The 27,378-nt window shown below is 40.4% G+C and overlaps 1 protein-coding gene and 1 long non-coding RNA gene across 4 annotated transcripts in view; one reads left to right on the top strand and one right to left on the bottom strand.

The window, feature by feature from the left end:
* The first annotated feature begins 4,638 nt into the window (after positions 1-4,638).
* Positions 4,639-27,002, top strand: LOC142872352 (uncharacterized). Of its 2 annotated transcripts, none has more exons than XR_012920563.1 (3): positions 4,639-4,735; positions 26,780-26,825; positions 26,918-27,002. It is a non-coding gene; the product is annotated as an uncharacterized LOC142872352 (long non-coding RNA). The 2 variants fall into 2 exon arrangements; XR_012920564.1 differs by lacking the exon at positions 4,639-4,735 and adding an exon at positions 6,406-6,493.
* The window catches only part of CERS6 (ceramide synthase 6), a 256,438-nt gene continuing 240,009 nt past the window's right edge, over positions 10,950-27,378 (bottom strand). Inside the window, exons 9-11 of one of the 2 annotated variants that reach the window (XM_012781867.3) lie at positions 17,248-17,404; positions 16,658-16,681; positions 10,950-14,230 (exon numbers count right to left, since the gene is read on the bottom strand). In XM_012781867.3, coding sequence (XP_012637321.1) covers positions 14,078-14,230; positions 16,658-16,681; positions 17,248-17,404 — 334 coding nt within the window. In that variant the 3' untranslated portion in view covers positions 10,950-14,077. The remainder of the gene's footprint in view (positions 14,231-16,657; positions 16,682-17,247; positions 17,405-27,378) is intronic. The other variant, XM_012781868.2, reaches the window with a different exon arrangement.

Here is a 27,378-nt window from a genome sequence, read left to right as displayed (position 1 = left end):
CCCTAAATATAGCAGCTTTGCTTTTGACTTTTTTCTACCTGTCACAAAGCCTAATATAATCTTTCGTATGGAATTGGTGCTCAATGAATGTATTGACTTAACTTTGATGTGCATTTTATTGTATTCATTAGCATTCTGGCTGAGTGTGTAAACTATTCTGTACATCTGGCATAGTGTAAACTATTGTCTAGCATAGTGCAAACTATTAAATACACCCTCAGAAATGACTTGTAAGTGATACAACGAAGAAAGGGCAGCACTGGAAGTAAAGTATAGCATGTCAGGGCTGTGTTCTATGTACCATCTAGTACCCTCAACTGGGAGAAAATAAATACTCATTACTCTTAAAAATCCTAGGAACCTTTTGAATTTATCTTTGGTGTTATGGCTCTAACAGGTCTGACATCCAGCATAGGCTGTTTAATGGCTTACCAGATAGTTACTAGCATTCTAGACTAGGAACACTAGTAGAAGACAAGCATTTAATCCTGACGAATCAAATTAACTGCTATAACTAAAAAACAGGAGGGCTGGTAATTATCCTTTTATTTCCTATAACTTCCTCACACTGTAGCTCTCCATTCCTCACCCCCTACCCAGCCCTAGGAACATTTCCCTGTGAGAGTCTCAGCCCATTCTCAAAACCCAGACCTCTAAATAATTGATTCCACTACCTGGATTTCATTTATCTTTCTAGTCTGCAATGCATTGAATTATTCAACTGTTTGGACTGATTCCTTTTGAGCCTGTTCCTTTTGAGTTACGTGTTTGCCCTCACAACTTCCCAGGATTAAGGTGGGGAAGGAAATGCTTCGTGAATTGGACCAATACAGTGAACTTGAAAAAAATGGAGTTTGGTCATTGATGTATTTAATTTATTGGCAGTCTTCCCCAAGAAGGGCTTCTGATGTGGTTGATAGCACTAAATAATGTAATGTGAAAAAGAGGGAAAATAGGGATAAAACTACAGGAGGAAAAATCAAAGATCTGTAAGGAAAACTAAAGCAGGTGGATAAGAAAAAAGTCAACGGAGAATTCAAATGTAGTAGAAATCTCAGCAGCCCATCTTCACAGATGAATGCAAACATTGGAAGCAGTGTAATGAACCAGGAAGAGTATGCATAAGTTTTGAGAATCACTCAGGTCTAGGGTCAAATCTCAACTCTACTGTGCTGGTAAATGTTTAACAACTGGCTCATCACAAATGAATGAATGAATAAATAAATAAATAAGCAAGCCCTGAATTGCAGCTTTTGGTTATTTCTATAGAGTAAATAATTCCAAATTTTAAATGCAATGCCACCAATGTAATGTTACCAAACACAGTTTGGGGAAGAAATGAACAATAGCATACCATCACATAGTGTATCCGTCATAAGACACTACAGATGGAAATAACCTCAAGAGCATAGATGATAGTAAAATCTTGGAAAATCATTAAGAAGTGATGTTTTTGAGTATTTATTACTTATATTTTTAATTTATACCTGTATATAATAATGATGGTGTTTGATGACCAGCTGGCAAAATTTCAGGAATATAAGAATCAGCTTTTACAAGATGGTATGAGTTGGCTCCAGCATTCCACTGATGAATAATAATATAATTGATCCTTATTATTGGTGGAGTTCATATTTTCAAATTTATCTACTTGCTGATATTTATATGCAAACCCCAAATCAATATTTATAACATGTAATGGTTAATTTTATATGTCAACTTGACTGGGCCACAGGGTGCCTAGATATTTGGTTAAATAATATTCTTGGTGCACCTATGAAGATGTTTTTGAATGAGGTTAACATTTGAATCTGTAGACTGAGTAGATTGCCTTTCCCAATGCGAGCAAGCCTCGTTCAATTCTTAAAGGTCTGCATTAAACAAAAAGGCTCAGAAAGGAAGAAATTGGTTTTCTCTGCCTGACAGTTTTGCCCCTAGACTCAGATTCCAGCTGAAACTTAGATCTCTCCTGCTTCTCAGGCTTTTGGACTCAGATTGGAACTGTACTGTCAGTTCTCCTGGGTCTCCAGCTTGTGATTCAGATGTTGGGATTTCTCAGCCTCTGAAATCTTGGTGTGAGCCAATTCCTCATAATAAATCTCTCTCTCTCTCTCTCTGTCTCTGTATCTCTCTCTGTCTCTCTGTCTCTCTGTCTCTCTCTCTGTCTCTGTCTCTGTCTCTCTCTCTCTCTATATATATATATACGGTTTAGAGAGACAGGGGTCTCACTCCTAGACTGGAGTGCAGTGGTGCAATACAGCTCACTGCAACCTCCAACTCCTGAGCTCAAGCAATCTTCCTGCCTCAGCCTCCTGAATAGCTGGCATTACAGGTGCACACCACCACACCTGGTCAATTTTTAATTTTTTTTTTTTTTGCTGAGACAGGAGTCTCCCTATGTTGTCCAGGCTGGTCTCAACTTCCTGACCTCAAGCGATTCTCCCACTTTGGCCTCCCAAAGCATTAGGATTTCAGGCATGAGCCATCGTTGCCAGGCCACATGGAACTTTTTTGTGTGTCATCTGTAGACATGTGCAGAATGGTGAAAATTTTCAGTGACTCAATGAACATATTCTCAGCTGAGTCTGAACAAGGTGCCACTCTGTTCTTGTTTCAGCCATCATACTTTAAACAAGTATCCTTTTTGTGGTCTAGTTAATGCCATGTCTTTTGAATTTTTGTGCTTTTTTTTTTTAATGTGGTGTATCAGCTGATTTATTTTTTATTGCGGCATATTATGGGGGAACAGATTTTAAGGTTTCAATAAATGCCCCCCCCCACAAGTCTGAGTTTCCAGCATGACCATCCTCCAGATGGTGCACATCTCACTCCTTATGTATATATATACCCGCCCCCCTCCCCCCTCCCACCTGCCCAATACCCTATTACTGTAGTACCTATGTGTCCACTTAGGTGCTTTTTTTTTTGAGGTGATTTCTCTGTTTAAAATGGCCCCAAGTGTAGTGATGAATTGTTGTCTAGAGTTCTTAAGTGCAAGAAGACCATGATGTGTCTTACAAAGAAAATATATGTGTTGATAAGCTTTGTTCAAGGCACAAGTTATAGTGCTGATGACTGTGAGTTCAATGGTAATGAACCAATAATATATATTCAATAAGGGAGCCTTTAAACAAACACGCACAAAACAGGTTATGTAATTAATTAATGTTGTGACCGAGGCTCAAAGGAACCCAACCTTGTATTTTTTCTAGGAGTAATGGTTCAGTATTGGCTAATTCAGTGTTTGCAGTGATTTTATAGAATATAACTATCATGAATAAAAAGAATCAACTGTCTACCTTTTAGGGGATGGATGGCTTGCCTGAGATAGATTTTGCACCCAGCATGATGCTTGACACAGTAGCAAAGCCCTAAGAGGTTTATTCTCTTCCTCATCCCACCTCCCTGAACTGGTTGGTGTGGCGCTAACCCAGGCAGGTTCATTCATACGCCACCTGCAGTTAGGAAATCTACAGACAATGAGTATTGTCATTCTTGGCTGCTTGCCTCCTCCAGAAAGATGTTTTGGAAATTGCTCTCGTCCATCAATTCACAGTCCACTAGGTGTCTTTGAACTTCATAAAGAAAGGTGCTAACAATAACAATGGAAAAGCACTATTAATACCTTCCATCAGGAAATTTGCCCTTCTACCTAAGGTTTTCCTCTGGCTGATGGTGGCCAATTTCTCATACTTTTTTCAAGCTATTTTCCTTGGAAGGACCTGGAGGCTTTTCCTGTCCCAGATCTCAGCATCGTCACCACAAAACCTTACTCCTTTCAGTCTCCGTCAGAACTGCCTTTGTTGCTTGTGGGTTAAATCCTTAGTAACGCTTCATCCTTTGTTTCTTCCAGTGGCCATGTGCCGGCCATCCCGCCTTGTCACGTGATGCCCAGCGCACACCTGCAGACACCACCGACACACCAGGAGTTCGAGAGGAGTTTTTCCCGTTATGATTAGGATGGGCATTATGTGGCCCGCGTTCTTTCTCTCATTAAAGGTGATAACCGATAAGACTAGGTTACTCCTTCTCAAATCCTGGGAATGTTTCCCATTACCCTTGGCCTAAAACTTACCTTCCTTACCATGGGACACAGGCCACACACGGTCTGTCTCTCCCAAACGCTGCAGTCTCCCTCATTTGCATCTCCCTCACCTGGTCTCCCTCATTTGCTGTGCTTCATCCACACCTGCCTTCCTGCGTTCCTTGAGTTCACACGCATATCCCCTCCTCGGAGCCTTCTTCATCTTTCCTGCTCCCACTGCCTGAACCACTCCTACGTGAGGTCCTCCCCCAGCTGCTCCCATCACTTACATCACCCATATGTGAGGTGTCTGGGACCATGCAGTCTGAAGAGCCCTGGCAGTCACCTTGTTTCTCCATGACTTTTGTCCTTCGTTGCTATGTGGAATTGCCTTGTATTAAGAGCTGAATGGTGTTTCCCCAAATTCATGCTGAAATCTTTACCTCCACTACCTCAGGAAGTGACAATTTGGGGATATAGGGCTTTTAAAGAGGTGATTAAGGTAAAAGGAAGTCTTATGGGTGGGCCCCAATCCAGTATGACTGGAGTCCTTGCAAGGAGAGATTAGGACACAGAGAGGTACACAGAGGAAAGAGCTTGTGAAGACGCAGTAGGAAGGAGGCCATCAGAAGCCAAGGAGAGAGGCCGCAGAAATCATCCCGATAATACCTTGATCCCAGTTGGATTTCTAGCCTCCAGGACTATGAGAAAGTAAGTTTCTGTTGTTGAATTTGTTTTCTCACAGTTCTAAGCCACCCAGTCTGTGGTATTTTGTTATGGCAGCCCTAGCAAACTAATACTCCCTCTTTCTTTCTTTCTTTCTTTCTTTCTTTCTTTCTTTCTTTCTTTCTTTCTTTCTTTCTTTCTTTCTTTCTTTCTTTCTTTCTTTCTTTCTTTCTTTCTTTCTTTCTTCTTTTTTGTAATAGACTGTATTTTTAAGAGCAGTTTTAGGTTCACTGCAGAATTGAGAAGAAGGTACAGAGATGTGCCATGAACTCCCTAATCCTACACACAGGTAGTCTCCCCCATTATCAACCGTCCCCACCAGAGGGGTACATTTGTTACAAGTGATGAACCTACAAGGATACATCGTGATCACCCAAAGTCCATAGTTTACCTTAGGGTTCACTTTGGGGGTTGTACATTCTACGGGTTTGGACAAATGTATAATGCTATGTGTCCACCATTATACTAATAATATTATACAGAGTAGTTTCACTGTCCTAAAAAATTCTCTCTTCCCTGCTTATTCACCCCTCTCTCCTCCACAACCCTTAGCAACCACTGATCTATTGTCTCCACAGTTGTCTTTTTTAGATGGCATATAGTTGGAATCATACAATATAAATATATAATCTCTTCAGATTGGCTTCTTTCACTTTGTAATATGTGTTTATTTCCTCCATATCTTTTCTTTTTTTTTTTTTTTTTTTAGGCAAGTACTTAAGGGTTGACTCCATATCTTTTCATGTCTCATTTAGCACTGAGTAATATTCCATCATCTAGATGTACCACTGTTTCATCCATTTACCTTCTGAAAGACATCTTGTTTGCTTCCGAGTTTTGACCATTATGAATAAAGCTGCCATGAACATCCATGAGCTATAGACATCCACATGTAGGTTTTTGTGTAGAAATAAGTTTTCAACTCCTTTGGGTAAATACCAAGGGGTATGATTGCTGGATCACATGGTAAGAGTATGTTTGATTTTATAAGAAACTGCCAAATTGTCGTCCAAAGTGGCTGCACCATTTTGCATTCCCATCAGCAACGAATGAGAGTTCCTGATGCTCCACATGCTTATCAGCATTCGGTGTTGTCAGTATTCTAGAATTTGGCCACTCTAATACAGGCATACTGGTATCTCATTGTTACTTTAATTTGCATTTCCTTGATGACATAGGATGTGCAGCTCCTTGCTTCTTTGTTTTTGTTCTTTCCCTTACTAGATTGTGAGTTCCACAAAAGCAGGAACCATATCTGTCTTCTCCACCATTCTGTCTTTAGTGCCTCTAGCAATTCCTGGCATGTAGTGGGGCTCTCTATGAGTATTTTTGAATGATTGAATGATGCAACTAGGGACCTGAGTCTTTGCTGTCTGTTATCTTTGGCTATGCAAATATTTTCCATTATTCACTAGGTTAAAACAAATAAACAATTTCTGACCTGAAGAATTGCTTGAAAACTTAGTCTTGAGTACCAGAGCATAGACATTCTTGCCTCATTTTTGTTTCACAGTGTGGTTTCATTAATTCTCCATATCCCCTTTCCTCACTTCCTCTCAGCTTGTTTCCAGCAACTTCCCCAGCCTCCGTCAATCCTGCATCTTCCTCCCCTGATGCCTGGGCTTGGGATGCTGGTGCCACAGGTGGCTTCCTGAACCTGCCATAAGCCCCTCAGCTTCTGGGCCTGGAACAGCAGTGAGAGAAGCTGGAACTCACGCAGGGAAACCCTGAGTTCAGAAACAGGTGCTTTCTCAAGCTCATCTTGTTTCCTAACAGATGGAATGTTAATTGCTGATAGCTTACATCTTACCACTTCTCTCCTAACTAGGCTCATTTGTTTCTCCAACAAACATTTTTTGTGCCCTATTACAAGCCAGACCCTGTGTGAGGCTCTAGGAACACTGGCTTAATAATGCTGCTTATTTTGTTTGCTCTCCCGGCTCTATTCTCTGCCCTGCTCGGCACTGTGGGAGGCTGAACCCTGCAGCCTGCTTCTCCCAGGCTTTACGCTGGCAGCTTTCTGGCCGAGTTCAGCCAAAGGGTGGCATGAGGAGAGAGACCAGGGTGTATTTGCTCTCCACCCAGGTTGACAGCCCCAACAAGGGGGTCTCTCCTCCACACCACTCCCTCTCGCTGGCCCCTCATTACAGGGATGCTAATGGCCTCCCATCCTTGCTAGCCTCTGGGGGCCTTGCCCTCCTTCATTTGATCATGCAGTCAAAGGCCTATGCCTCTGTAAAGTAGGCATAGGCCTACTTCCTTTTATTGAAGTTTCTTCAACTTAACCATCTGGCAGTGACTCTGTTTCCTACTTGGACCCTGAGTAATATAGGCTTCATATAATTTTAAGATTTGAATGTTTAGGAATTTTGTTTCTTAATGCTTCGGCACTTTGGGGATAATCAAGTGTGTGGGACCCAGGCTCCAGCACCCTGATGACTGGTTCTGAGGGACCACCCAGCATCCCAGTAGATCCTGGTACATAGCTGTCCTGATTTGTCATCCTGTATTTTTTTAAATCTTTTTTTTTTTTTTTCTTTTAGAGTTAGCGTCTTGCTGTGTCATCCAGGCTGGAGTGCAGTGGCGTGATCATAGCTCACTGCACCCTCTAACTCCTGGGCTCAAGCAATCCTCCTGCTTTAGCCTTCTGAATAGTTGGGACTACAGGTGTGCGCCATCATGCCTGGCTAAATTTTTGGAGGGGAGTGGTTAGAGATGGGGTCTTGCAATGTTGCCCAGGCTGGCACTGAACCCCTGGCCTAAAGGAATCCTCCCACCTCAGCCTCCCAAAGTGCCAGGATTACAGGCATGAGTCATCGTGCCCGGCCTATCAGTCAATGCCATTATTGTAGGAGAGGTAAAAGGATGAGTTTGGCCCTGCTTCCTCTGTCTCACATACTTGCCATGGGATGGCCCTTACTAGATGCCAGCATCATGCTCTTGGATCTCGAGCCTCCAGAACCATGGGCCAAATAATGTCTATTGTTAAACTGCTACTCTGTGGTATTCTATTATAGCAACAGAAAGCATAATAGTTGCTTGTAGCATTAGGTTATCCTATGCTTACAAAATTGGAAGAATTCATGGTTTCCAAAGAGGTGTGTTTTCTCAGTCTATATTTTTGTACCTCAGAGAAATTTTAGTGGTTTATTATTAATAGAATAACTCATGCTTGAAATCAGATTGTTGTTGAGGTGGTTATACTTATAAGATTTTTAATAGGGTGCTGCTTTAATTTTTATAATATTGGTGGTGGGGAATCTGGTTGAATTTCAGTGTGATTTTTATGGCTTTTGAGATACTAGGTGACATAAGCTTAGCTGAAAAGAAGAGAAGGTTGGGAAAGACAGAGTCTCACAAGAAGGAGAGGAGAGGAGAGGAGGGGAGGGGAGGGGAGGGGAGGGGAGGGGAGGGGAGGGGAGAGGAGAGGAGAGGAGAGGAGAGGAGAGGAGAGGAGAGGGGAGGGGAGGGGAGGGGAGGGGAGGGGAGAGGAGAGGAGAGGAGAGGAGAGGAGAGGAGAGAAGAAAGAGAGAAGATCTAACCAAGTGGGCACAGACACAGAGAAGATGGCATTGGCCAAACTCCCATGAGGTATACAGACATGAAGAGGATAGTTCTGTGCTGTGCTTTGGGTGGTTTGCCCTAGGTGCCTCTTTTATAATTTGGAAAAATAAGCATAGTCTGATATATTTACACTGATGGTTCTATAAATCATACTTTTTCCAGAATAAAGTGCTACATAATATTCAACACTGAAATTTTTATATCTTAATTTTCAAAGAGATAACAACAATATATCACACGATAATGTAACATTACTTTCTCAGTGATCATAGTGATATTGGGATTTGAAGAGGCTTGTAAGAAATTGCTGGGCTGATGTGAGCCTTTAGTAACCCCATCCAGGAAGGTGTGACACACTCCCAACACGAGCCGCTCAGTGCTTACAATGAAGGGCACTTACACTGCACTCTTAATACTTATCTTTATTATGAAAGTGTTTCCAAAGTAAAATGATCCTCATAATGATTGCTTCCAGAGATCAAGAATGAATAATTATATTTTCATATAAAAATCAGCAAAACACATTAACAATACATAAAATAATTCTAATTGTCTAACAGTATATCATTCCATTTGTGACAGAGATGCCCAAGCACAGAATTGTCTTAAGAAAACAAGTAAGGTTTTGTCACCTATCCCATTTCTCACGGCAAGTTGAAAAAAATCAAATCCCCAAACCAACCACCACCCCCTCCCATGACAACAAACAGCTGTGGAGGTGAATGACTGTGTGGGCAAACAGAGCGCATGAAACCAGGAGCTTAAGGAACTTTGGGAAGTCAAACTTGGAGGATTTCCCCCACTCTAAAATTAATGAAGCTCTAAGTTAAAGTTCCAGATCATCACATAACTGTTCCTAATTTCTTTTTTACAGCTGTTAAAAATCCCTAATTTTTAAAGGGCAGTTTTACAATGACAGTTTTAAAAAATTACTGTATTAAAAAAAGAAAAAATTGTCTCAATGAAATCTAATTTTTCACTGAACATAGAAACAGTATCAACAGCTGTCATTCCCTGGTTTCTAGGCCATGCAATGTACACCAAAATAGGGAGCCGAGTTTCAATGGACCTGTGTTAAAGAAAAAAACACACGTGGGGACTTTTTTCAGAAAAACAGAATCAGGCAGAGAAGTGTGAGTACACAACTGATCCAAAGGCTATTGGTAAATTGACAGCAGAAAAAACGGTAACATCCTGGCTTCCTTTTATCAAGAGTTCCAGGAGGCTGAAAGGAATGTGAGTGAATGAAAGATAAGATAAATCTTAGGCTAACGGTTCTCTGCCATCACTTCCTGGACAACTGGAGAATGTCTAGTTTTGTGGAGACACCATATGCTATCTGGCCACAGGGACTTCCTTATGTCTTTGACCTGATGGGGGGTTAGCAATGGCCATTGGTAAAGCATGCCTTTCCAAGGTGTTGAGCAGAACTTCAGTTGGAAATACCTGGATAAGGTTCTCCTTTTGGTGTCTATAAATATTATTATCAATTGTTATGGTGTTTTATGTTCTCTAGTATAATTTACTCCACGAAAATAAGCACCAGGTATGCTATCTCGGAATATTTACTAGCGGAGTTCCAACAGCAGAGTGGACAGGCTCCTCAGTATGTACTGAGTGCCCCCTAGGGGAGGAGAGGGGCAGTGCACAGGAAGGCAAACCAAAGGGCCCTTTCCTGGTATATTACTGTGAAGAACTAAAATGTGGTTGGCAAACCAGTGCTAATTACTATGGGGTAATCAGAGAATGGTGCAATTTCCATTTCACCAAGAGAAACCTAAACTGACTCTGAGGACAATGATATCTCCATTTAAAAAATATTTTGCTACATTTTCTTTGAGAACCATTTATGATTATTCTTTCATGGACAGCAAGCTAGACAGCAAGTGCAGTAACTAGAACTCACTGCATTTTCTCTTCCCTTACAAAAATAACTCAGAAAAAAGTGCTTATGTGAACAATTTCCCAGCAGGTTGACTTTGATCTAAGTTGGATGTTAGAAACATTTCAGGCCTATTACTGTTTATCTATAAAGCAGAAATCAGCCAAAGACAAGGGGGGAAAAAAGTAAGCTAATTAGAATCTTAAGACCTTAAATACAACATGGAATGTAAACATTTAACCCTTTATTTCCAACGGATTTCTTGGAGCCTCTCTGGATACAATGACATTGCCATACATAATGATAAACAGTCTTTTAACACCTTTGGAATTATTCTGTATACTTCCAATTAAGAAAAATACTCAAATATTCAGGCAACTTTGGCATTAACATTTCCAAGAAAGCAAACAAAAAAACAACCATTAATGCAAAATCATGAACAGATTAGGAACAATCATTGGTGTCCATAAAGCGCTCTCTGCTTTTGGGACACCTCAGCAAAGACTAAACTGAAATGAAATTTCACTTTTGACTAAGCCCAAATAACAGTGAGTTTTGAATACAAAGTGGAAGATTCAGCAGACCCTTTCTATCTAAGATGAAGATATTCATTTTGCTCAAATTCAAACTCTATGAAATATTCAGAATGGAAAGTTTGGCAACAGAATTGGATATCTGGCAGGTCACCCACCGTTTTGACTAATGGTGATTTGATCTTAGCTTGCTTTTTCCCTGCATTTCTGCCTTATTCAACTTCATCAGGACATCAGTTGGGGCAGCCTGGCAGGAATAGGATGTTAAAAAAAAACCCTGGGGTGAAGCGCCAATCATTTGCATTTTTATAACAAACCCTTGAATAATCCAAAATACTCTTAGTTGCTCCCCTACTCTCAATATCCATAGGACTGAATTTAGAAAGGTGAACTGTATTTGGCTTATATAATGACCTTAGATGCTCTATGACCTGTACTCTACCATATTTAGCTCTGTGGCTAAGAGGGTGAAAATATTCTAACACTCTCAGCTGTGTGGGAACACAGACAGGAGGCTGACAAAATTGCGATTATACATGGTGGATGGTTTTCATGAAAAGAATATGGATAAAGATAAGTTAGTGATATTTTGGTTTTCTCACATTTTTGAAGAAACATACACATACATAGATCACACATTTTTATATCATTTATTGACCTTAGGCCAATTTCTACTCGATTTTCTACTTTCCCCTCCCCACTAAGAGATCTATAAAAGCTATGACACTGGAGAATAAAATATTACTTTTTCTAGAGTCCTCTCTACATACCCTTTTGTATCCTGGGAAGGTTTGAATGTGACGAGGAGGAAGGAGATACTGACACAGGCTAAGTTAATTAAAGAGGAACAACATTCCCACTAACCTCTAGTTGAATTTACAAAATATACTTCCCAAGCTATGGCCTGACACGTGGGGAAGATACAATGACATATTTTGTCTCTTCTCAGCCTTTTCAGGCCACCATGGGAAAGCTGTAGACAGAGATATATTATTCTACACCATAAAAAGCCTACAAACTCAATTCTGACTAGCCCAAAACAACTGTTTGTCCTAAAATGTAAAATGAAATAAAAATCTATAGATAGGTAGAGGACTGTGTTAAAGTGGACGCCACACGTTAGAGAGGCTCTGAGTATTTCCGATCCTCTTTCTAAGTGACTTCTGGGAAAACAAAAGATTATTTAGATTTGCCTTTGCTAAGGACAGACTCAATTTACTTCATTTTATGCAAGTTATCTAAACTTTAAGCTGATCCTCTTGAAATTATTCTTCTGTGCTACAGAGTGTTACTTGAGCACTCTGTGTTTCTTGGTCTCACCCATCAAGAAGCCTTGCCCCAGACACTAAAGAAAGGTCCATATTTTAGTTAAGAAACTTTCACCTTCTCAAAATTTTCAGCTATAATATGCTTAGTATTACTTTTTATATATCTGTATTTTAGCTGATGTTCTGATGACAACAACTACTTTTGGTGTTTTATGGTTGATCTTACAAACTTAACCATGTACAAATTACACTCCTACACATTTGCCTGTTTTGTGAAATAAAATAATAAGGGCCTACAAACAGAATTAGTTGCACTGTTTTCTCAATAAACAAGCAGACAGATTTCTAAGCCTCTTCAATTACTATTATGGATCATACCAGAAACATATTAATTTCCTAACTAGGTCGGGAGAGAGATATGTATTACTGTGAGAGGTTTCTGTTTGGAGCATTCTTTTAACTAGTAACTCACAGTTTGCAAATTGTGGGCACAAAGCTTTAAGTTTTTCAAAAAATCAAAGTGAACAGGAATGGGTCTGAGCAGGACAGGCACCCTCTAGTATTTTGCCGCTGTCTTTGCTGTGTCCAGATTCACATATTTACAGTACAGTACTTTTGCTTTGGACTCTTGTTTTAGATGATGGTCTCTTTGATTTATGAAATAAGTATCTGTAATCCCTTTTTATTCCCACTTACTGAAAGTTAGAAGAGATAAAATCTTTGGCTTATGTATGGTTTTCTGTACATAAATAACACTGCCATATAGGAGCCTTTATGGAAACTACAGTAATATTCCTAATTGCAGGTATTACCATTATTCAAAACAAATTTTTTTTTGTTTTCCTGGAAGTAGCTTCATTTGGAAAAACATTCCCAGAAACCAACAAGTCTTCAAAGCAAAAAGCCTTAGAGTGTGATGACACTCGGTTTCTAGTAGTAGGAAAGTCATTCTGGGTAACATTTAAGGGGAAAAACAAAGGATAAAATTATTTTTCTCCCATTGGCTTTATTTTGCTCAGCAAAATAAAAACATCGAGATCTAATACTAGATAGGGCTTTTTCTTAAAAGCTGGTTTCTTAAAAGTGCTTTGCACTAGAGGTAATCTTTGCCAGCTCTTGAAAGACTCTCTTTGTTTTCTGTCCCAAAATATACTTAGCTTCTTTCTGTCATGACATGACAAAAGACTGCACCAATTACAGGGCTAGTGGCAAGACCTGGTTGAAATCAGTTACACTTTTTATGTTATTCCCAGAACACAGGACAAATCGTCAATATTAACAGTGATTTCTTTGTTTATAACCATGAGCTTAAGCAAATACTTCCTTCAGAGTCAGAACACTGACCTTATCATTGGAGGGGGCAGGTAAAAAACCAACTCTGGAACCTACAAGGTTAATCTCCAACTTGCTGAAACATCTTGGCTGTGTGCACAATAAATGAAGTCTATTCCAAAACAATTTAATACAAAACGATTTTTAACAAGTCCTCCAATAACCATCCTCTTTAATTTGAACTGCCAATTGACCTTGAAGAATGACACTTAAAACCCTAAGTTCATCCTGTTTAAATGGTCACTGAGACTGCACAGGCAATTTCAAAATGGGCACAGTAACACAAAGAAAGCAAAAACCTATTTGGAGTTGTATGAGAATCTTGCACTGAGATTTGCTTACTCTAAGTGACAAATTAAGCTGATGCTCACAGCACACTGGGCTATAGCAAGAGAAAGGGCTAGAGGCAGATGGAGCATCTCCTTCACTGTCATGAACCCAGAGAGGAAAAGGAGTGAGGAAACCCTCTTTTGTCCACAGATTTACAAACAAATACAAAAATAAATAATATCCTAAGACAGTACAAATGCAAATACTGTTCCCTTGTGTCAATTACATACAGCATGCCTACATAGAGAGAATGATAATTCTTCATTCAGAGACAGGACACATGGCAGTGCACTATTCAAAATGCTTTGATTTTGTTTCGGGTGCTGAGATATTATGAAAGCAACTGCATTTGCAACTTATTAAATACTTCCAGGAACAAACAGAGTTCACTTTGTTCAGGACTTGTAGTTTTGGGTAATTAATCATCCATGGAGCAAGGGCCAGTCAGGAGATACCCATTGGTACCACTGGTCCCGTTGGTGGTTGTCGCAGTGTGCGGGTTCTTCCCTGGAGGCTCCGAGTCCTCCTCATCTGAGCTAGACTCAATATCACTCCGGTCATCCTTGGACACCTGTGGGATACAAGAAAGTGAATGTAACCAGCTCCTAAGAAATTATCAAGGCATGGCACACTCAGAAGCATAGGCAATCATACATGAAGGTAAATAGATCCACGTGCTAAAAGATCAAAGAACATAAGAACATGGCCATAGCAGGAAGTTCCCTTTTACCTCAGAGATGCAATTTGGGGATGACAGGCATCACCTAGGACTGGACCTCTTGAAGGTACCTTTTGATGCTTAGAACGTACTAGACCAAAATCCCACTCTTACCCAGAAAGTGGCATCGTGTACCACTGGAATGGCAGCACAGGAATTTGGCACAAATGGATCAGTTTACTTGCTGATGAGCACATCCTCCTTGAGAGTGATTTAAAGTCAGCTCTCACCACACTAATGGAAATACCCGCCAGCTCAGAACACTAACAAAACTATTCCTATTTGGCTCTGTGATGCATTGTTTTATGATTTAATTTTTTTTTTATGTCTGCTAAAATTAGTTAGGAATTTTGTTTTATATGTCACATAGACGAATGGCAGCAGGAGGCATTTTAAGATCCTGCTGGGTAAGGTCTAGCTTAAAATATTTTCCGAGGAAAATCCACCAACTGGATGACCAGGAATTCAATCTCATCTCTCTCAAGTTTCTTCAATGCTCCACTTAATCTCATTAAGTAATGAGGATGGCAAAATAAGGCACCAGGTTATAAATCTACACATTACTATAAGGGATGAAAAAATCCTACTGTCTAGCAAGGAAGTAATTTGGGGGCAAATTAAGAAAATCTGATACTGCCTTTAAAATAAAAATTGTTTGTACTTCCTACTTTATAAGTCTAAATTATAGCAGGCATTTTTACCCAGCAGGCCTTAAGATTCGTAACTGAGCACCATTTACTTATTTTTTAAGTGGGGTGGCAAAAGGGACCTGGTGGCCTGGCTTTATAGAAATTTCCCCAATCTGGTCTCCTGTGATTCTCCAGGGGGTGTTGGCAAAGTCTCCCGGGAAGGGTACCAGAATTAACCAGGGGCTTTTCCAAATTACATCCTCTCTGTGCCAACGCCACACTTGAACTTGAGAATCCTGGACTCCACCCCAACTTGAGAAGCCACCGTTTTGGTGGGAAAGGTCATCCCTCTCAGGTGAGTGGGGATGGGGAAAGCAAAAGCTGTGAACTACTGCTCTAGTTCAACCAGTGATGGAGTAAATACTGTAAAAAATGAACCTCCCTCCAGTGCCCCTTGAGATGAGACTGAACTCACATAGATCATCTCCAAAATAGACACTGAGACACCAAAATAACTAGATGACAAAAGTACTTTAACTTAAGAATCATCAGTCACAAAGACAGTCTTCTAGTAAAGCTCTGTTATGTTCATAAGTCCATTAGTCACAAATTAAGCTGCTACTAGAAAACTCCAGTTTCAGAGAGTAATTAGTTCACACGTGCATGTTTAGTAAGATTATTTTAAGTTGCACTTGGAAAAATCTACACTTACGTTACCTTCAAAGAAAGGACAATTTAGAATGTATCTAAATAACTCACAGGAAAAAAACCCATGGCCAAGATGAACCTTACTGTCCCAGGTGAGAGCAGCTAAGGCAGTTTAGATATTCTGAAACCTGAGATCTGTAATGAAAGTAATGATCATCTCTTCATAAAGTGGAAGGAGCATGTTGAAGAGAATACAGTATGTCTGGTAGAAACAGCAATACAATAAGGACATGAGTAATCTAATTGACAGTGTCCTGGCATCTTTAGTTATGATCATACTGACAGTATTGTGCATGCTGATTTAATCTATATCTAAATGAAGACAAGAAAAATTTTTAATAGAAATATGTGTTCATTTTAAAGAGTGAGAGGTCACAGAGGAAAAATGAATTTTAGCTTCTAAGCAATTAACTGATCAAAATATGGAGGATTTAGATTTATATCGGAGCTGACACCGAGAATTGGCTTCATAGATCAGGACTATATGGCCTGACTTCCCCTGTGGAAGAGGCCAGTTCTGCTGACCTCAATGAGGACAAAGTGGTCAAGGCTGCCCTGTGGCCCCCAGCAGATCAAGCAAACAGCTGAGGCCCAGGCCCCCATTCTGCGCTGTGTCGATCCTCTCCCCAGCTTATTCTATTTCCCCTTCTTCATCTTGGTCTATTTCTGTCTTCTAGCCAACATGCTAAACATCCATCAGAGAGATGGCTCTCCTCTGTCGGGCCATGCAAAATTTAGCAGAATACAAGCCTACACACAATGGCACTGACAGAGCTGTTCTTAGCATCCCTTGCTGCTAATGGCAACGATATCATGCATGGACCCTTGTCAGTGCCAATCAATAGATCAGATGGAACAATATGCAAAGAAACAAAGCATCTGAGTGCCCCTCCAACAGGCAGGGGCACCCAGGACGGGGATAGAGAGAGTATGAGAAACTTACATGTAAAGGGTTCCACTTCCCAGCCTTCCGGGGTGGCAGAAGGAAGAGAACAAACAAGTAAGAAAATGTCACAGAGAATGATCTGGAAAAGTCACTGCTTTACACAGAGGTGCTGAGGCTCAGGAAGCTTTATTTGAATCAGTCTTATGAGGCCATTTTTAATCAAAAAGATTTAACTAAATTTTGTTAGAAAAGCCATAAATAGATTTATTCTTCAATTTGAGAGAATGGTTTGTTTAAACAGGTATATTGTACCAAGCACCCCTACTCATAAAAAGAAGTTATTAAATTTCTGTTCTATATAAATACCAACAGAGAAAGACCAAAGGAGACAGAGGGAAAGCACACAACAAATAATATATCACCATCCAACCTAAATTTACAAATGCAGATCATTGTCAGCACAGTAATACTAAAGACTTATATGAACTAAAGATTTGGATTGTGTTTCTAGGTGGTTTTGCTCAATTTTGAAGAAATAACCAGTTTTGATGAAATCTGAAATGACAAATAGTTGATCCAGAGGAACCAAAGAAAAAAAACAACAAAATTTTCTGAGATACATTGAAAAAAAGTGAGTTGTAGCTTACCTTGCCTCTTGAAACAGCTTTGCAAGCCATTTTTATAATCAAGTAAGACCAGAAGCAGTTCATCCCTTCTACTAGCAACAGCAGTAGGTTAAAAACCCACCAGGAAGGGAAAGGGCCGATGATCTCCCAGCTTTCAAATAATGTGGTATTTAACACCCTAAGGAAAAGAAGAAAGTAATTATTGAACACAGCATTTCACTCTGCTTTCAAAGGAACTTCAGTTACTGCACAGAAGCACAAGGTCAACAGTACGTCCTAACTGCTCCCTCCCTGGAAGTATGGTTTGAAAGCTGACCAGCTACTTAGAATAATCAGCATCCGAAATATTGCCCAGGTGGCATGACTTTCAGTTTGGTTCTTGCTCAAACAATGTCTTTTTCCCTATCCACTTTAAAAAAAAATTATGGTAAAATACATGTAACACAAATACATATAACACAAAATGTACCATCTTAACTATTTTTAAGTGTAGAAGTCAGTGGCATTAAGTGAATTCACACTGTTGTGCAACCATCACCACCATCCATCTTCAGAACACTTTTTATCTTACAAAACTGAAACTATGTAGCCATTAGACAATAACTCCCTATTCTACCTGCCAGTAGGAACCACTGTTCTACTTGCCATTTCTATGAATGTGATTACTTTAGGTACCTAAGTAGAATCAGACAGTGTTTGTCCTTTTGTGACTGGCTTATTTCACTTAGCGTAATGTCCTCAAGGTTCATCCATGTTGCAGCATGTGTCAGAATTTCTCTCCTTTATAAGGCTTAATAATAAGTACATATCACATTTTGTTTATCCGTTCATCCATCACTAGACACTTGGGTTGCTTCCACCTTTTGGCTATTGCAAATGTTGCTCCTATGAGCACGAGTGCACAAATATCTCTTTGCGTATTTATCTTTTGAGTATATACCCAGAAGTGGACTTACTGGATCATATGGTTTTCCCTTCACTTTTTTCTTCCATTTTCATTTCTTCCATTAATTTTCATTAATTTGGGGGATTGTGATTCTCTAACTACTTGTTAAAAGGCCTATGGTGTTTGAAGTTGCTTTTGGGCTTTAAATAAGCATGAAAAAAAAACACAACTCACTAACATTATATTGCAAGAAAACAAAGATTAACTCCAGAAACATTAGGTAAGTACAAACCATATGTCTAGCACAGTGGGAATCAGAATATGAGTGAGATCTAGGCTTATACCTGTAGGAGAGCCATTTAGAGGGTCCTTAATTTTGCAAGGCTTCCCCTGGGAAAGAACTGACAACTGAAAGACTTCATTTTGAAGTGATGCCTTGAAATCAGTACTGAAAGATATTTCTTTTACAAAAATTATTTGAGTACAATGAATGCATTTAGTTTTCAGAGTATGTAAGAATATGTACTTGAATTAGAAATAATTAGTTGAAGTAATTGGTTCTCTTTGTAATCCACTATCAGAACTAGGATGGAGCAGCCACCTGGGGCAGATTAGCAGCAGAAGGCTGGTTTTAGTGCTTTGCTCTGGTTCCTACCCGTGTCTACTCTTAAGCCCTTGGAAGCTGATTCCTTTCTTCTGCACCGATCTTGCTGCCACAGAGAAGCACAACACCCACATAATTTTGGAATCACTCCTCCTTCTCTGCTATCCTCCTCAGCTCACCACAAGGCTGCTTTGGAGATCTATGGGTGTTCACGAGGAAACTCACCTAAGTGCACTTCCACCATCTGCCACCGCAGCACTGTGCGGGGACAATCTGATTCTATGGGAGAGGACAGGTGGACAACACTTAGTGGCTAAGGGTAAGGGATGGAAAATTCTCGACTTTGAGATTTAGACCACTCATGTAAGAACAGAAGACAAATACATCGATAATTTTAATATAAGAAATGGTGTGATGAGTGCTGGGAGGGAGATTCACAAAGAAATAACATGTGAAATGTTACTTCACAAAGAAAACTACTTTGTGAATTTACAAAAGGAAAAAAATAATTATTGCAGTTAGAATAAGAGGTAAACAAAAAAGAATAAAAATAAGCAGGTTCTTCACCTTCAATTTCAGCAACCTCCATTTATAGACTAGAATGAGACTGAAAGAGTTGGTCTCTACCCATACTAGTTGTCTTTAAAGAACAATATGTACCAAACATGTTAAAATCCTAAACACAATAGGATGGAATTGAATTGAACGATTCATTGAAAGTATAGTACCCCATGATATAGGAGCATGCACTCTGCGAAAGGGGGACTAATATTAGTAAATCTATTAATATAATGTATCACACAACCATAGGCCAAATTGGTACAAACCTAAGTATTTCAGTAGGACTACAGACATTTGGTAATGTTCAATTCCCCATTGCTGATGTTTAACCATTAGAACTCAAAGGACTTACCATGATTCTTAACCCTCTCGAATCAGTATATTAACAAACACCAGAGTTACTTCGTTTAAAGTCAGAAACAAACCATAAATAATTAGTATCGTCATTATTATTTAACACCATTTTGGAAGTTCTGGCCATCAAGTATAGCAAGAAGTCAGAGACTTAATGTCAAATACAGACATAAAATATCTATACATATTTTAAAAAGAGCAAACAATCACAATGCCCCACATCAGGGAATAATTTTAAAATTTAGTTTTCATGCCTATTCCAGAAATTAAGTCATTCAAAGTATTAAACATGGTTCAAGAGCTTTTAATGATAGAGGAAAATACGTGGTATCATCTCAACTCCACAAAATGGGGAGGGAGGGAGAGAAGGAATTATAATTCTTTGGAGGGAATTAAAGCCATTACAGGTTTTCTTTGGTGGATTAGGAAATTCTATATTTTCTTCTTTACATTCTTCTCTTTTCTGAATTCATGATAAATAATTAGAAAAAATAGGTAATTTTTAAAAGGGACCAAAATAGGATAATGCCTATATTCCTGCCTTATTATCCAAAGAGGCAGTGATCTCTTTAAACACCAGTTTGCAGGCCAGGGGACAGACAACATCTCTAAACAAGGCTCATCTCCATGACAGTGAGGGAGGACTCACAGACCTTATATGTTTCTACCTCCAGCACCTTGCAAAACACCTGGAAGTAACATGTTTGCTAGACACGTTTGTTGACTGACCATGTGTTTGTTTATCCGGCAACCAAATAAATACACACAAAAAAAACTCTGGAATAATTATTTCAAAACTAGCTCTGCTTCTTGACATATTATACATTTTGACACTCAAAATTTAGTTTCATGTCAACAGAGAGTGGTCCTGTATAAATAGCAACAGTGATTGCATTATGCTATTCATTATAAATTAGCCTTTGCTGGATGATAGGCTGAGAACCCTCACCATTAGGATGCTAGGGCTGGTGCTACTGCTTGGCTTAATTTGATCAGGCTGTCAGAGCTGCTGCTGGCAGCATGGCATTCACGTAAACTTCTGAAACACCGCATCGGAATTCATAGGCTTTGCCACGACAATCAGTGGCACTTCTGATTATTTTTGAGATGCTGCCCCAAAATAATGGGATTTCTCTGAAAATTGACCTGGGGACATGCAATCACTGCACCAAATGGATGTCTGTCTCAGTGAGAAGCTTGGTAAGGAAAACAATATGTCAGGAATTTAGACTGGGGAGAGAGAGAGAACATGTGACACTTGGACTCTGGAAAACAACAGACCCCAGAAAGAGCCATTGTTTGGCCGCAGAATGTTACTGTTGAGGAAAAGACCCCTTTCTGGGCGAACTACGTACTTTAACAATGCCAGTACACATCTATGGCGACAGAGTTCAGAACAGTGGTTGCCTATGAGGGAGGAATGACCAGGAGGGGGGATGACGGAGACTGGAAACTTCTATATTTTGATCGGGGTGATGATTCCATAGGTTACACATATGTAAAAATGTACAAATGCAAAAGTTTACCACCCTGTATAGTGAAGATTTTTGCACTATACTGCATGTGAATTACACCTCAAAATAAAAGGGAAGAAAGAATTCTGTGGGTCAAACAAAACACATACACACCTGCCAATTTGTGACTTCTGGTTCGAATAATTATGATAATATCAGTGCTTTTCTTCCATACTAATTTGTGTTCAATATATGGTTCCTAGAGAACAAATTTTTCCCCCAAATAATAGTTATCCTACAGCATCAAACCTCCATCTCTGCTTCATTAAAGTGGTAGAGAATATGGGGACAGAAGAGACAAAAGACCATTTTTTTTCCATTAATGTTAGGTTCCCTTAACCACTAGGTGGCGCAACACACACACACACACACACACACACACACACACACACACACACACACACACACACACACACACACACACACACACACACACACACACACACACACACACACACACACACACACACACACACACACACACACACACACACACACAGCTAAAACAGGTCTATTCTGCCCAAAACAGCGAGTCCCCACACAGGAAACACATGATCTCCACGTTACACTCTCCCTTCTAAAAATCCTGTCAAACAATGGAACAAGGAGGTTCCAATCTGAGCTTTTTCCTTTCCCCCTGACTCTTGACAGAGAGGGGTGCCTGCAGGGCAAAGCTGGGCTCCGTGCAATTCACTGGCGGCACGGCACGTGTTACCGCCCCTACAGTTCAGCCTTAGTGGGGGATTTTCATGAATCATTACATTGTAATTTGCCTATGCTCTGTAGTTACTTTTGCTCATTCTTACCTTCTATGGATTCTTCATTTTAAATTTGTCATAGAAATGTTATACAGGATACGGAGGGTATGCATACATTCAAGCAGAAAAGTTTATAACCATTTGTGTTAAGCAAAGAAAACACATCACAGTCTCATTTTAATAAGACATCTAAGGCCATACTCATTCACATTCTAAGCATCAATGTGACTTAAAGCATCCTGCTTTCCCCTTAAGCTTCAAGATGTCTCATAATGACATATAGCCCTGTGCAAAAAGATACCCATTGTTATCTCGTTCCCACAAGCTATCTCCAATGCTTAATTTCTCCATTCTTAATCATGACTCCCAAGTGAGTGTTTAAATCCACTATCTTTAATATGTAAAGTTAGATGAACATTCTCACTTTTAGCCCTATAGATCTTTTTAAAATTCTCTAGTGACACACAGGTAGGAGCATATAATGGTGATGCTGATGTTAAAGATGGACCAGGTGATCTCATAGTATGAATGAGTTACAGGTGGATGTTTTTGATGAGACCATGGCCCCCGGCCAGGGCAAATCACCACCAGCTTTGCTTTCATTCCTTCTCCCCTAATCCCACCAACGAGCTCCATCTGAGCCTTGGTTGCATGTTTCTGCAACCTAGGAAATGATCTCTATGAAGTTATCTCTATAAAAACCACAACAACAATTAGAGCCATGTCAAATATCCAAAGAGAACCAAGACTGCTTCTCTAGGAAATAGAGTCAGAGCCTCACTTTGAGGAGCAATACTTAATGCCAGGGAGGATTCTTTCTTTTGGAGATGAAGTCTTGCTCTGCTGCTCCACCTGGAGTGCAGTGACGTCATCGTAACTCACTTCAGTCTCAAACTCCTGGGCTCAAATGATCCTTTTCCCTCAGCCTTCTGAGTGGCTGAGACTACAAGTGCGTATCACCACACCTGGCTAATTTTTCTATTTTTTGTAGAGACGAGGTCTCACTGTATTGCCCAGGCTGCTCTTGAACTCCTGACCTCAAGTGATCCTCCCGTCTCAGCCTCTCAAAGTGCTAAGAGTACAGGTGTGAGCCATCGTGCCCTGCTGGATATCATGAGAAGTAAAATGTGCTTTGTGGTCAAAACTAGGGTGGTTCTTTACGTCAGAGCTTTTGAATGGTCTTGACTTTGCTTTCCCAGACTGGCCTCACTGTATTTCATTTGACCTACACAAAACATAAATAAAAGTACCCTCTACCTAAAGATTACCAAAAGCTATTAGTATGTTTTATCCATTTAAAATTTACTCTGAATAACAAACCATGGGCACATAAAACCCGAAAGCCAGGTAATTAATTCACTATTGCAAGCAGCCCTCTTTGTGCTGGTTTTTCTGAGTTAATAAAAGCTCCAGGGTTAAATAACATCTTGGCCAAGTGTTGAATGACAGTGAAGACTGCTATAAGACTGAAAACTATGCTTGCAGTTTCCCTCCTTTTAACAAGACAGCCCCACCTGCAACTTGGATTCCTCTATAACACTGGTGGTATCAGCCAGTTCCCTGTTTCAAGAAGACAGTTTCTGGGTAGCTTGTGTCACGGGTGTCTAATTATCTTAATAGATTCACTGATCTATTAGTCTGGCGCAAGCATGGAAGTGACTTTTTTATCCTTGAGAGGAATCTGAACTTGAACATAGATAAACCATCTATCTTTCATTTAGCAACGGATATATGTATCAGTTCTGTCTGTAACCCCATCCAAGCAAGATGTGGGGTCAATTAATTACTTTTAGGTTATAGCCTGGCCATACTTAGGAATTGGTCCCTTACCACAGGATGTTTGTAACTGGTGACTTCCTGGATGGGGCAGATGTTTTTCTCAAAATTAGCTGCTGCCCCACTGGCTGTCAGTCTGCCTAAATTCCTAAACTGTCCACTGCTTGGCCTGTCTTTCTACGTTCCCGATCTCCCAACCTGAGTCCTTCCAGCCAAGGCTGTGTACTTCAGGACATAACCTGATTCTAACGCTTGTTTTCTATCCTCTCTAGAGCTTCCCTGCCCACGTGCTGGTCGCTGCCCATGTGCTGGTAAAGAAAAGACTTCTGCCTGGTTCCCTACACCTGCTCCTTATTGAATATTTACTGAGTGTTAAGCACTGTGCCAAATACATTACATACATTGTTTTACTTCATCTTTTCAACATCCCTGTGAGATCTACATACAGTAACACTGATACTAGTCAATATTTATTGAGCATTAACTAAGTGCCAGATCTGGGCCCAGGCTTTACATGTTAACTCATTTAATCCTCAAGAAATAAACTAGATGGGATAAATTCTATTTCTTTTTTCTGCAGTGAGTACTGTTATTGTATCTATTTCTCAGATGAGGACGCGGAAGCACAGGGAGTGGTCAACAACATTCCCAAGGTGGGATCCAGGCAGTGAAGCCCTGTCTGCTGTGTAGGCCCTTGGGCTCTCCCAGCACTTAGTTCTTCCCCCTTGGCCATCACCGCATTACAACGGAGGAAGCACACACACACCTGCTGCTCAGCATCTGTGCACACCTCTCCCTCTGGTCTGCCATTTCCTATTCTTGTTTCCTGTGATGCTTTATCTCTTGGGCTCACAATCTTATTTCTGGTGGCCATATACCAGGCCCTTCCTGCTTCAAACGAGCTATTTGGGCTTATTTAACTGGTTTCCCCACTTTAGTCCACCCCATTCAACCCTTAAATCCCACTAGAATTATCTCCATTACTGAAAACCATACAATGTCTTTCACTGCTACCCTGTCACATATATGAAACATTTAAGGTACAGAATCAAAGATCTCTTTCTAAATTCAGCTTAGAAAAATGGGAGCGCCGGCCCTGTGACCTTTTCTTTGCTTTTTTCTATGAAAGGGTCGAAGCACACGTCTCTCTCCAAATGTCCTTTACTTCAGGAAAAGGTTAGGGAAGACTGACTCCTGCTAGGCAGGTAGAACTCTAAGAGAGACTAAGGTTCCAAGGACTTATTCTTCTAAAAGCTTTCTGAAAGAGCATAAAACCATCCTCACAGGGCAGGACGGAAGAACAGGCTCTGAAACCTCCTCAAACTCGCATGCTCCTCTCCCCGGAAGGGCTACTTGCTGCTCGAGTCCATTGCAGGGGCCCCGCCCAGCACGGCCAAGGGCAGGCCACCTATCCTGGGCCCAGGTGGGTGGGAGGATGCTCCTATATACTGCCACAGGCTTCCTTGCCTTTTTCTCCTTTCCCCTTCCCTTGGGGCTATGGATGGTATTTTTTGTACCGGTGAGGGGAAATACAGGCTAAATACGTACCAATTTGGAACTCTGGTTGTGACAGTCTTTGTTTTAGCTTTAAAGTTTCTGGGTCTAAACAATGAACTCAGTTAAAGTGGAAAAGGTTGGCATTCTTAGAATTCACTGAACTCATCCCCGAGGGCTTCTGACAGGAACTGGCTTTCTGCCCGTTTGCCTGACAGAAAGATCCCATCCGCAGCGTGGCTACTGGCCACGGGAACACAGCGAGGCTGCTCTCGTTACTTGCTTCTTGGGAATGTCTTCCATTTTGGCTTCCTACTCAGGAAATTGCTGGGGCTGGGGCCATTTGTGGTTTTCTCAGGAACAATTTAAATAGCAAGTTCTATGTGAGAAAGGCTCTTGGGCTGGAAGAGCCTGCCGTGTGGTGGGCACATGGTTATTCCTCCATCACAGCCCAGCGCTCTCCACTTTTCCCCTGAGAAGGGAAGGAGGCATGCAGCGCCCATCCTTGTACCCCATGTCAAGGGGTTACACATGGAGATTGAAAATGAGCCTGGCCCGACAATGAACAGAAGGGAAACATTAGTAAAACATGTCCCTAACTAGTCACTGAAGGACTTGCTTGAAGAGAGCTTGAGTAATAGCAATATTTCCTCCTGTTTGGAAGATGTTCAAGGGATTTCCATGTTTATTAGATCAAGTTTAATTATGAACCTCCAGTTGGCAGAGCAGATATAATAACACCAACTTTTTTGGTCAGAAGACCAAGATCCAAAATAGTATTTAATTATCCAAGGTCACAGTAGAGGTTTTGTTGTTTTTAATCTAAGCACATTATTTTTAGGTCTCCCTCCCTCTCTATCTTTTAAAAATTATATCAAAACAGAGAATGTGTACTCTTCATACAATTTTCAGCAAATAGGAACTAAAAGGGAGGTTCAGAAGCCATCACGTTCAGGCTGGCTCTGCTTCCTAAAAATTCCTCGAGAAGCTTCCAAGTAGGGTCTTGTTACTGGGAGAATCTCAGGATTTAATTATTCCAGAATCAGACTCCACCCATTTTGTTTAGAAGCCTGCAGGGAGTCAGTGTCACCTTAAGAACTGTGTATCGGAACGTCAGGCAGGCCCTGCCTAGTCTGCCTACGCACCTGCTGCCACAACAAGCAGGCGATGGCTTTCCCAGAGCAAAGAGGATAACTAAGAGGTTGATCTGAATTTCTGAAAACTGAACAAATATTACTTAATTATGGAAAATCTATATCCTCACTTGTGTATGTATGTCCTCTGGCACTTTAAGAAACCCAGAGGTCCAAACAGTATCTTCTGTTCCTGATAAACAGACCTCCTTCCTAACTTCCTTGTTCTCAAATCGCATATTGTCTTAGCTCTGAGATTTGGACCCCCAGTTCTTCCTTGCTCTCTAGACTCCATCCTTGCCTATGGGGAGTGGTGTTTCATGCCTGGCTCCCCAGCCCTCTGGAAAACTCACTTGCCCCACGCTCCCTGCCTCACACTGCCCCTAACGTCCCCCTACACCACGCCAGCCCAACTTCTTCCATTTGCAAGTGGCTGTTACTCCCTCCGAGGTTGTATGAAATCTCTCCTCCAGCTAGCTGTGTGTGGGGACATGAATGGCATGTGGAATTTCTAAACAGGTATGAATTCTACTGGAAGTGTTACAGTACTTAAAAAAAATCTGTTTTTGTTTAAATATTTCTAGGATTAAACCTTCACTTTTATCTTACAGAAATGTTCCTGAAAATTTCAGAAGTGCTGCTACAAAGAGAACAATCTATCAGAGGCCTGCAGTCTTGAGGGATATTCTGTACCATATTATCTTTATTATTTTTTGCTTGACAAGAGAACTACAGTAAACATGTTTTTTAACAAAGAAATGGCTCCCCAGAGACATAGTTGATGAAATCGACTTGTAAGATGCTCAAAATCAAGGGAAACAAACAAAAAGAAAAAAAAAGCCCTAGGAGAGTGAATGCAGTGAATGCAGAGATTTAGATAAGAAAAATTTGCTCTTGCAGGCTTTACAACTTTGAAAGAAAAGTAGCACAAAAAAACTATATGCATTGAATAATAGCAAGTCAATCGATCAACAAAAACATAATCATAGCATTCTGGTTAAAAAAATTGAAATAATGTTTTTACTGGGATAATTGCTGTAGAATATAATGGATGTCTTGGGAGTGTAGGTGG

This window comes from Microcebus murinus, chromosome 8, assembly GCF_040939455.1.
Source record: "Microcebus murinus isolate Inina chromosome 8, M.murinus_Inina_mat1.0, whole genome shotgun sequence".
Lineage (NCBI taxonomy): Eukaryota > Metazoa > Chordata > Mammalia > Primates > Cheirogaleidae > Microcebus > Microcebus murinus.
The sequence above is the reverse complement of the archived record's forward strand: the minus strand, read 5'-3'. Positions and strand labels throughout refer to the sequence as shown.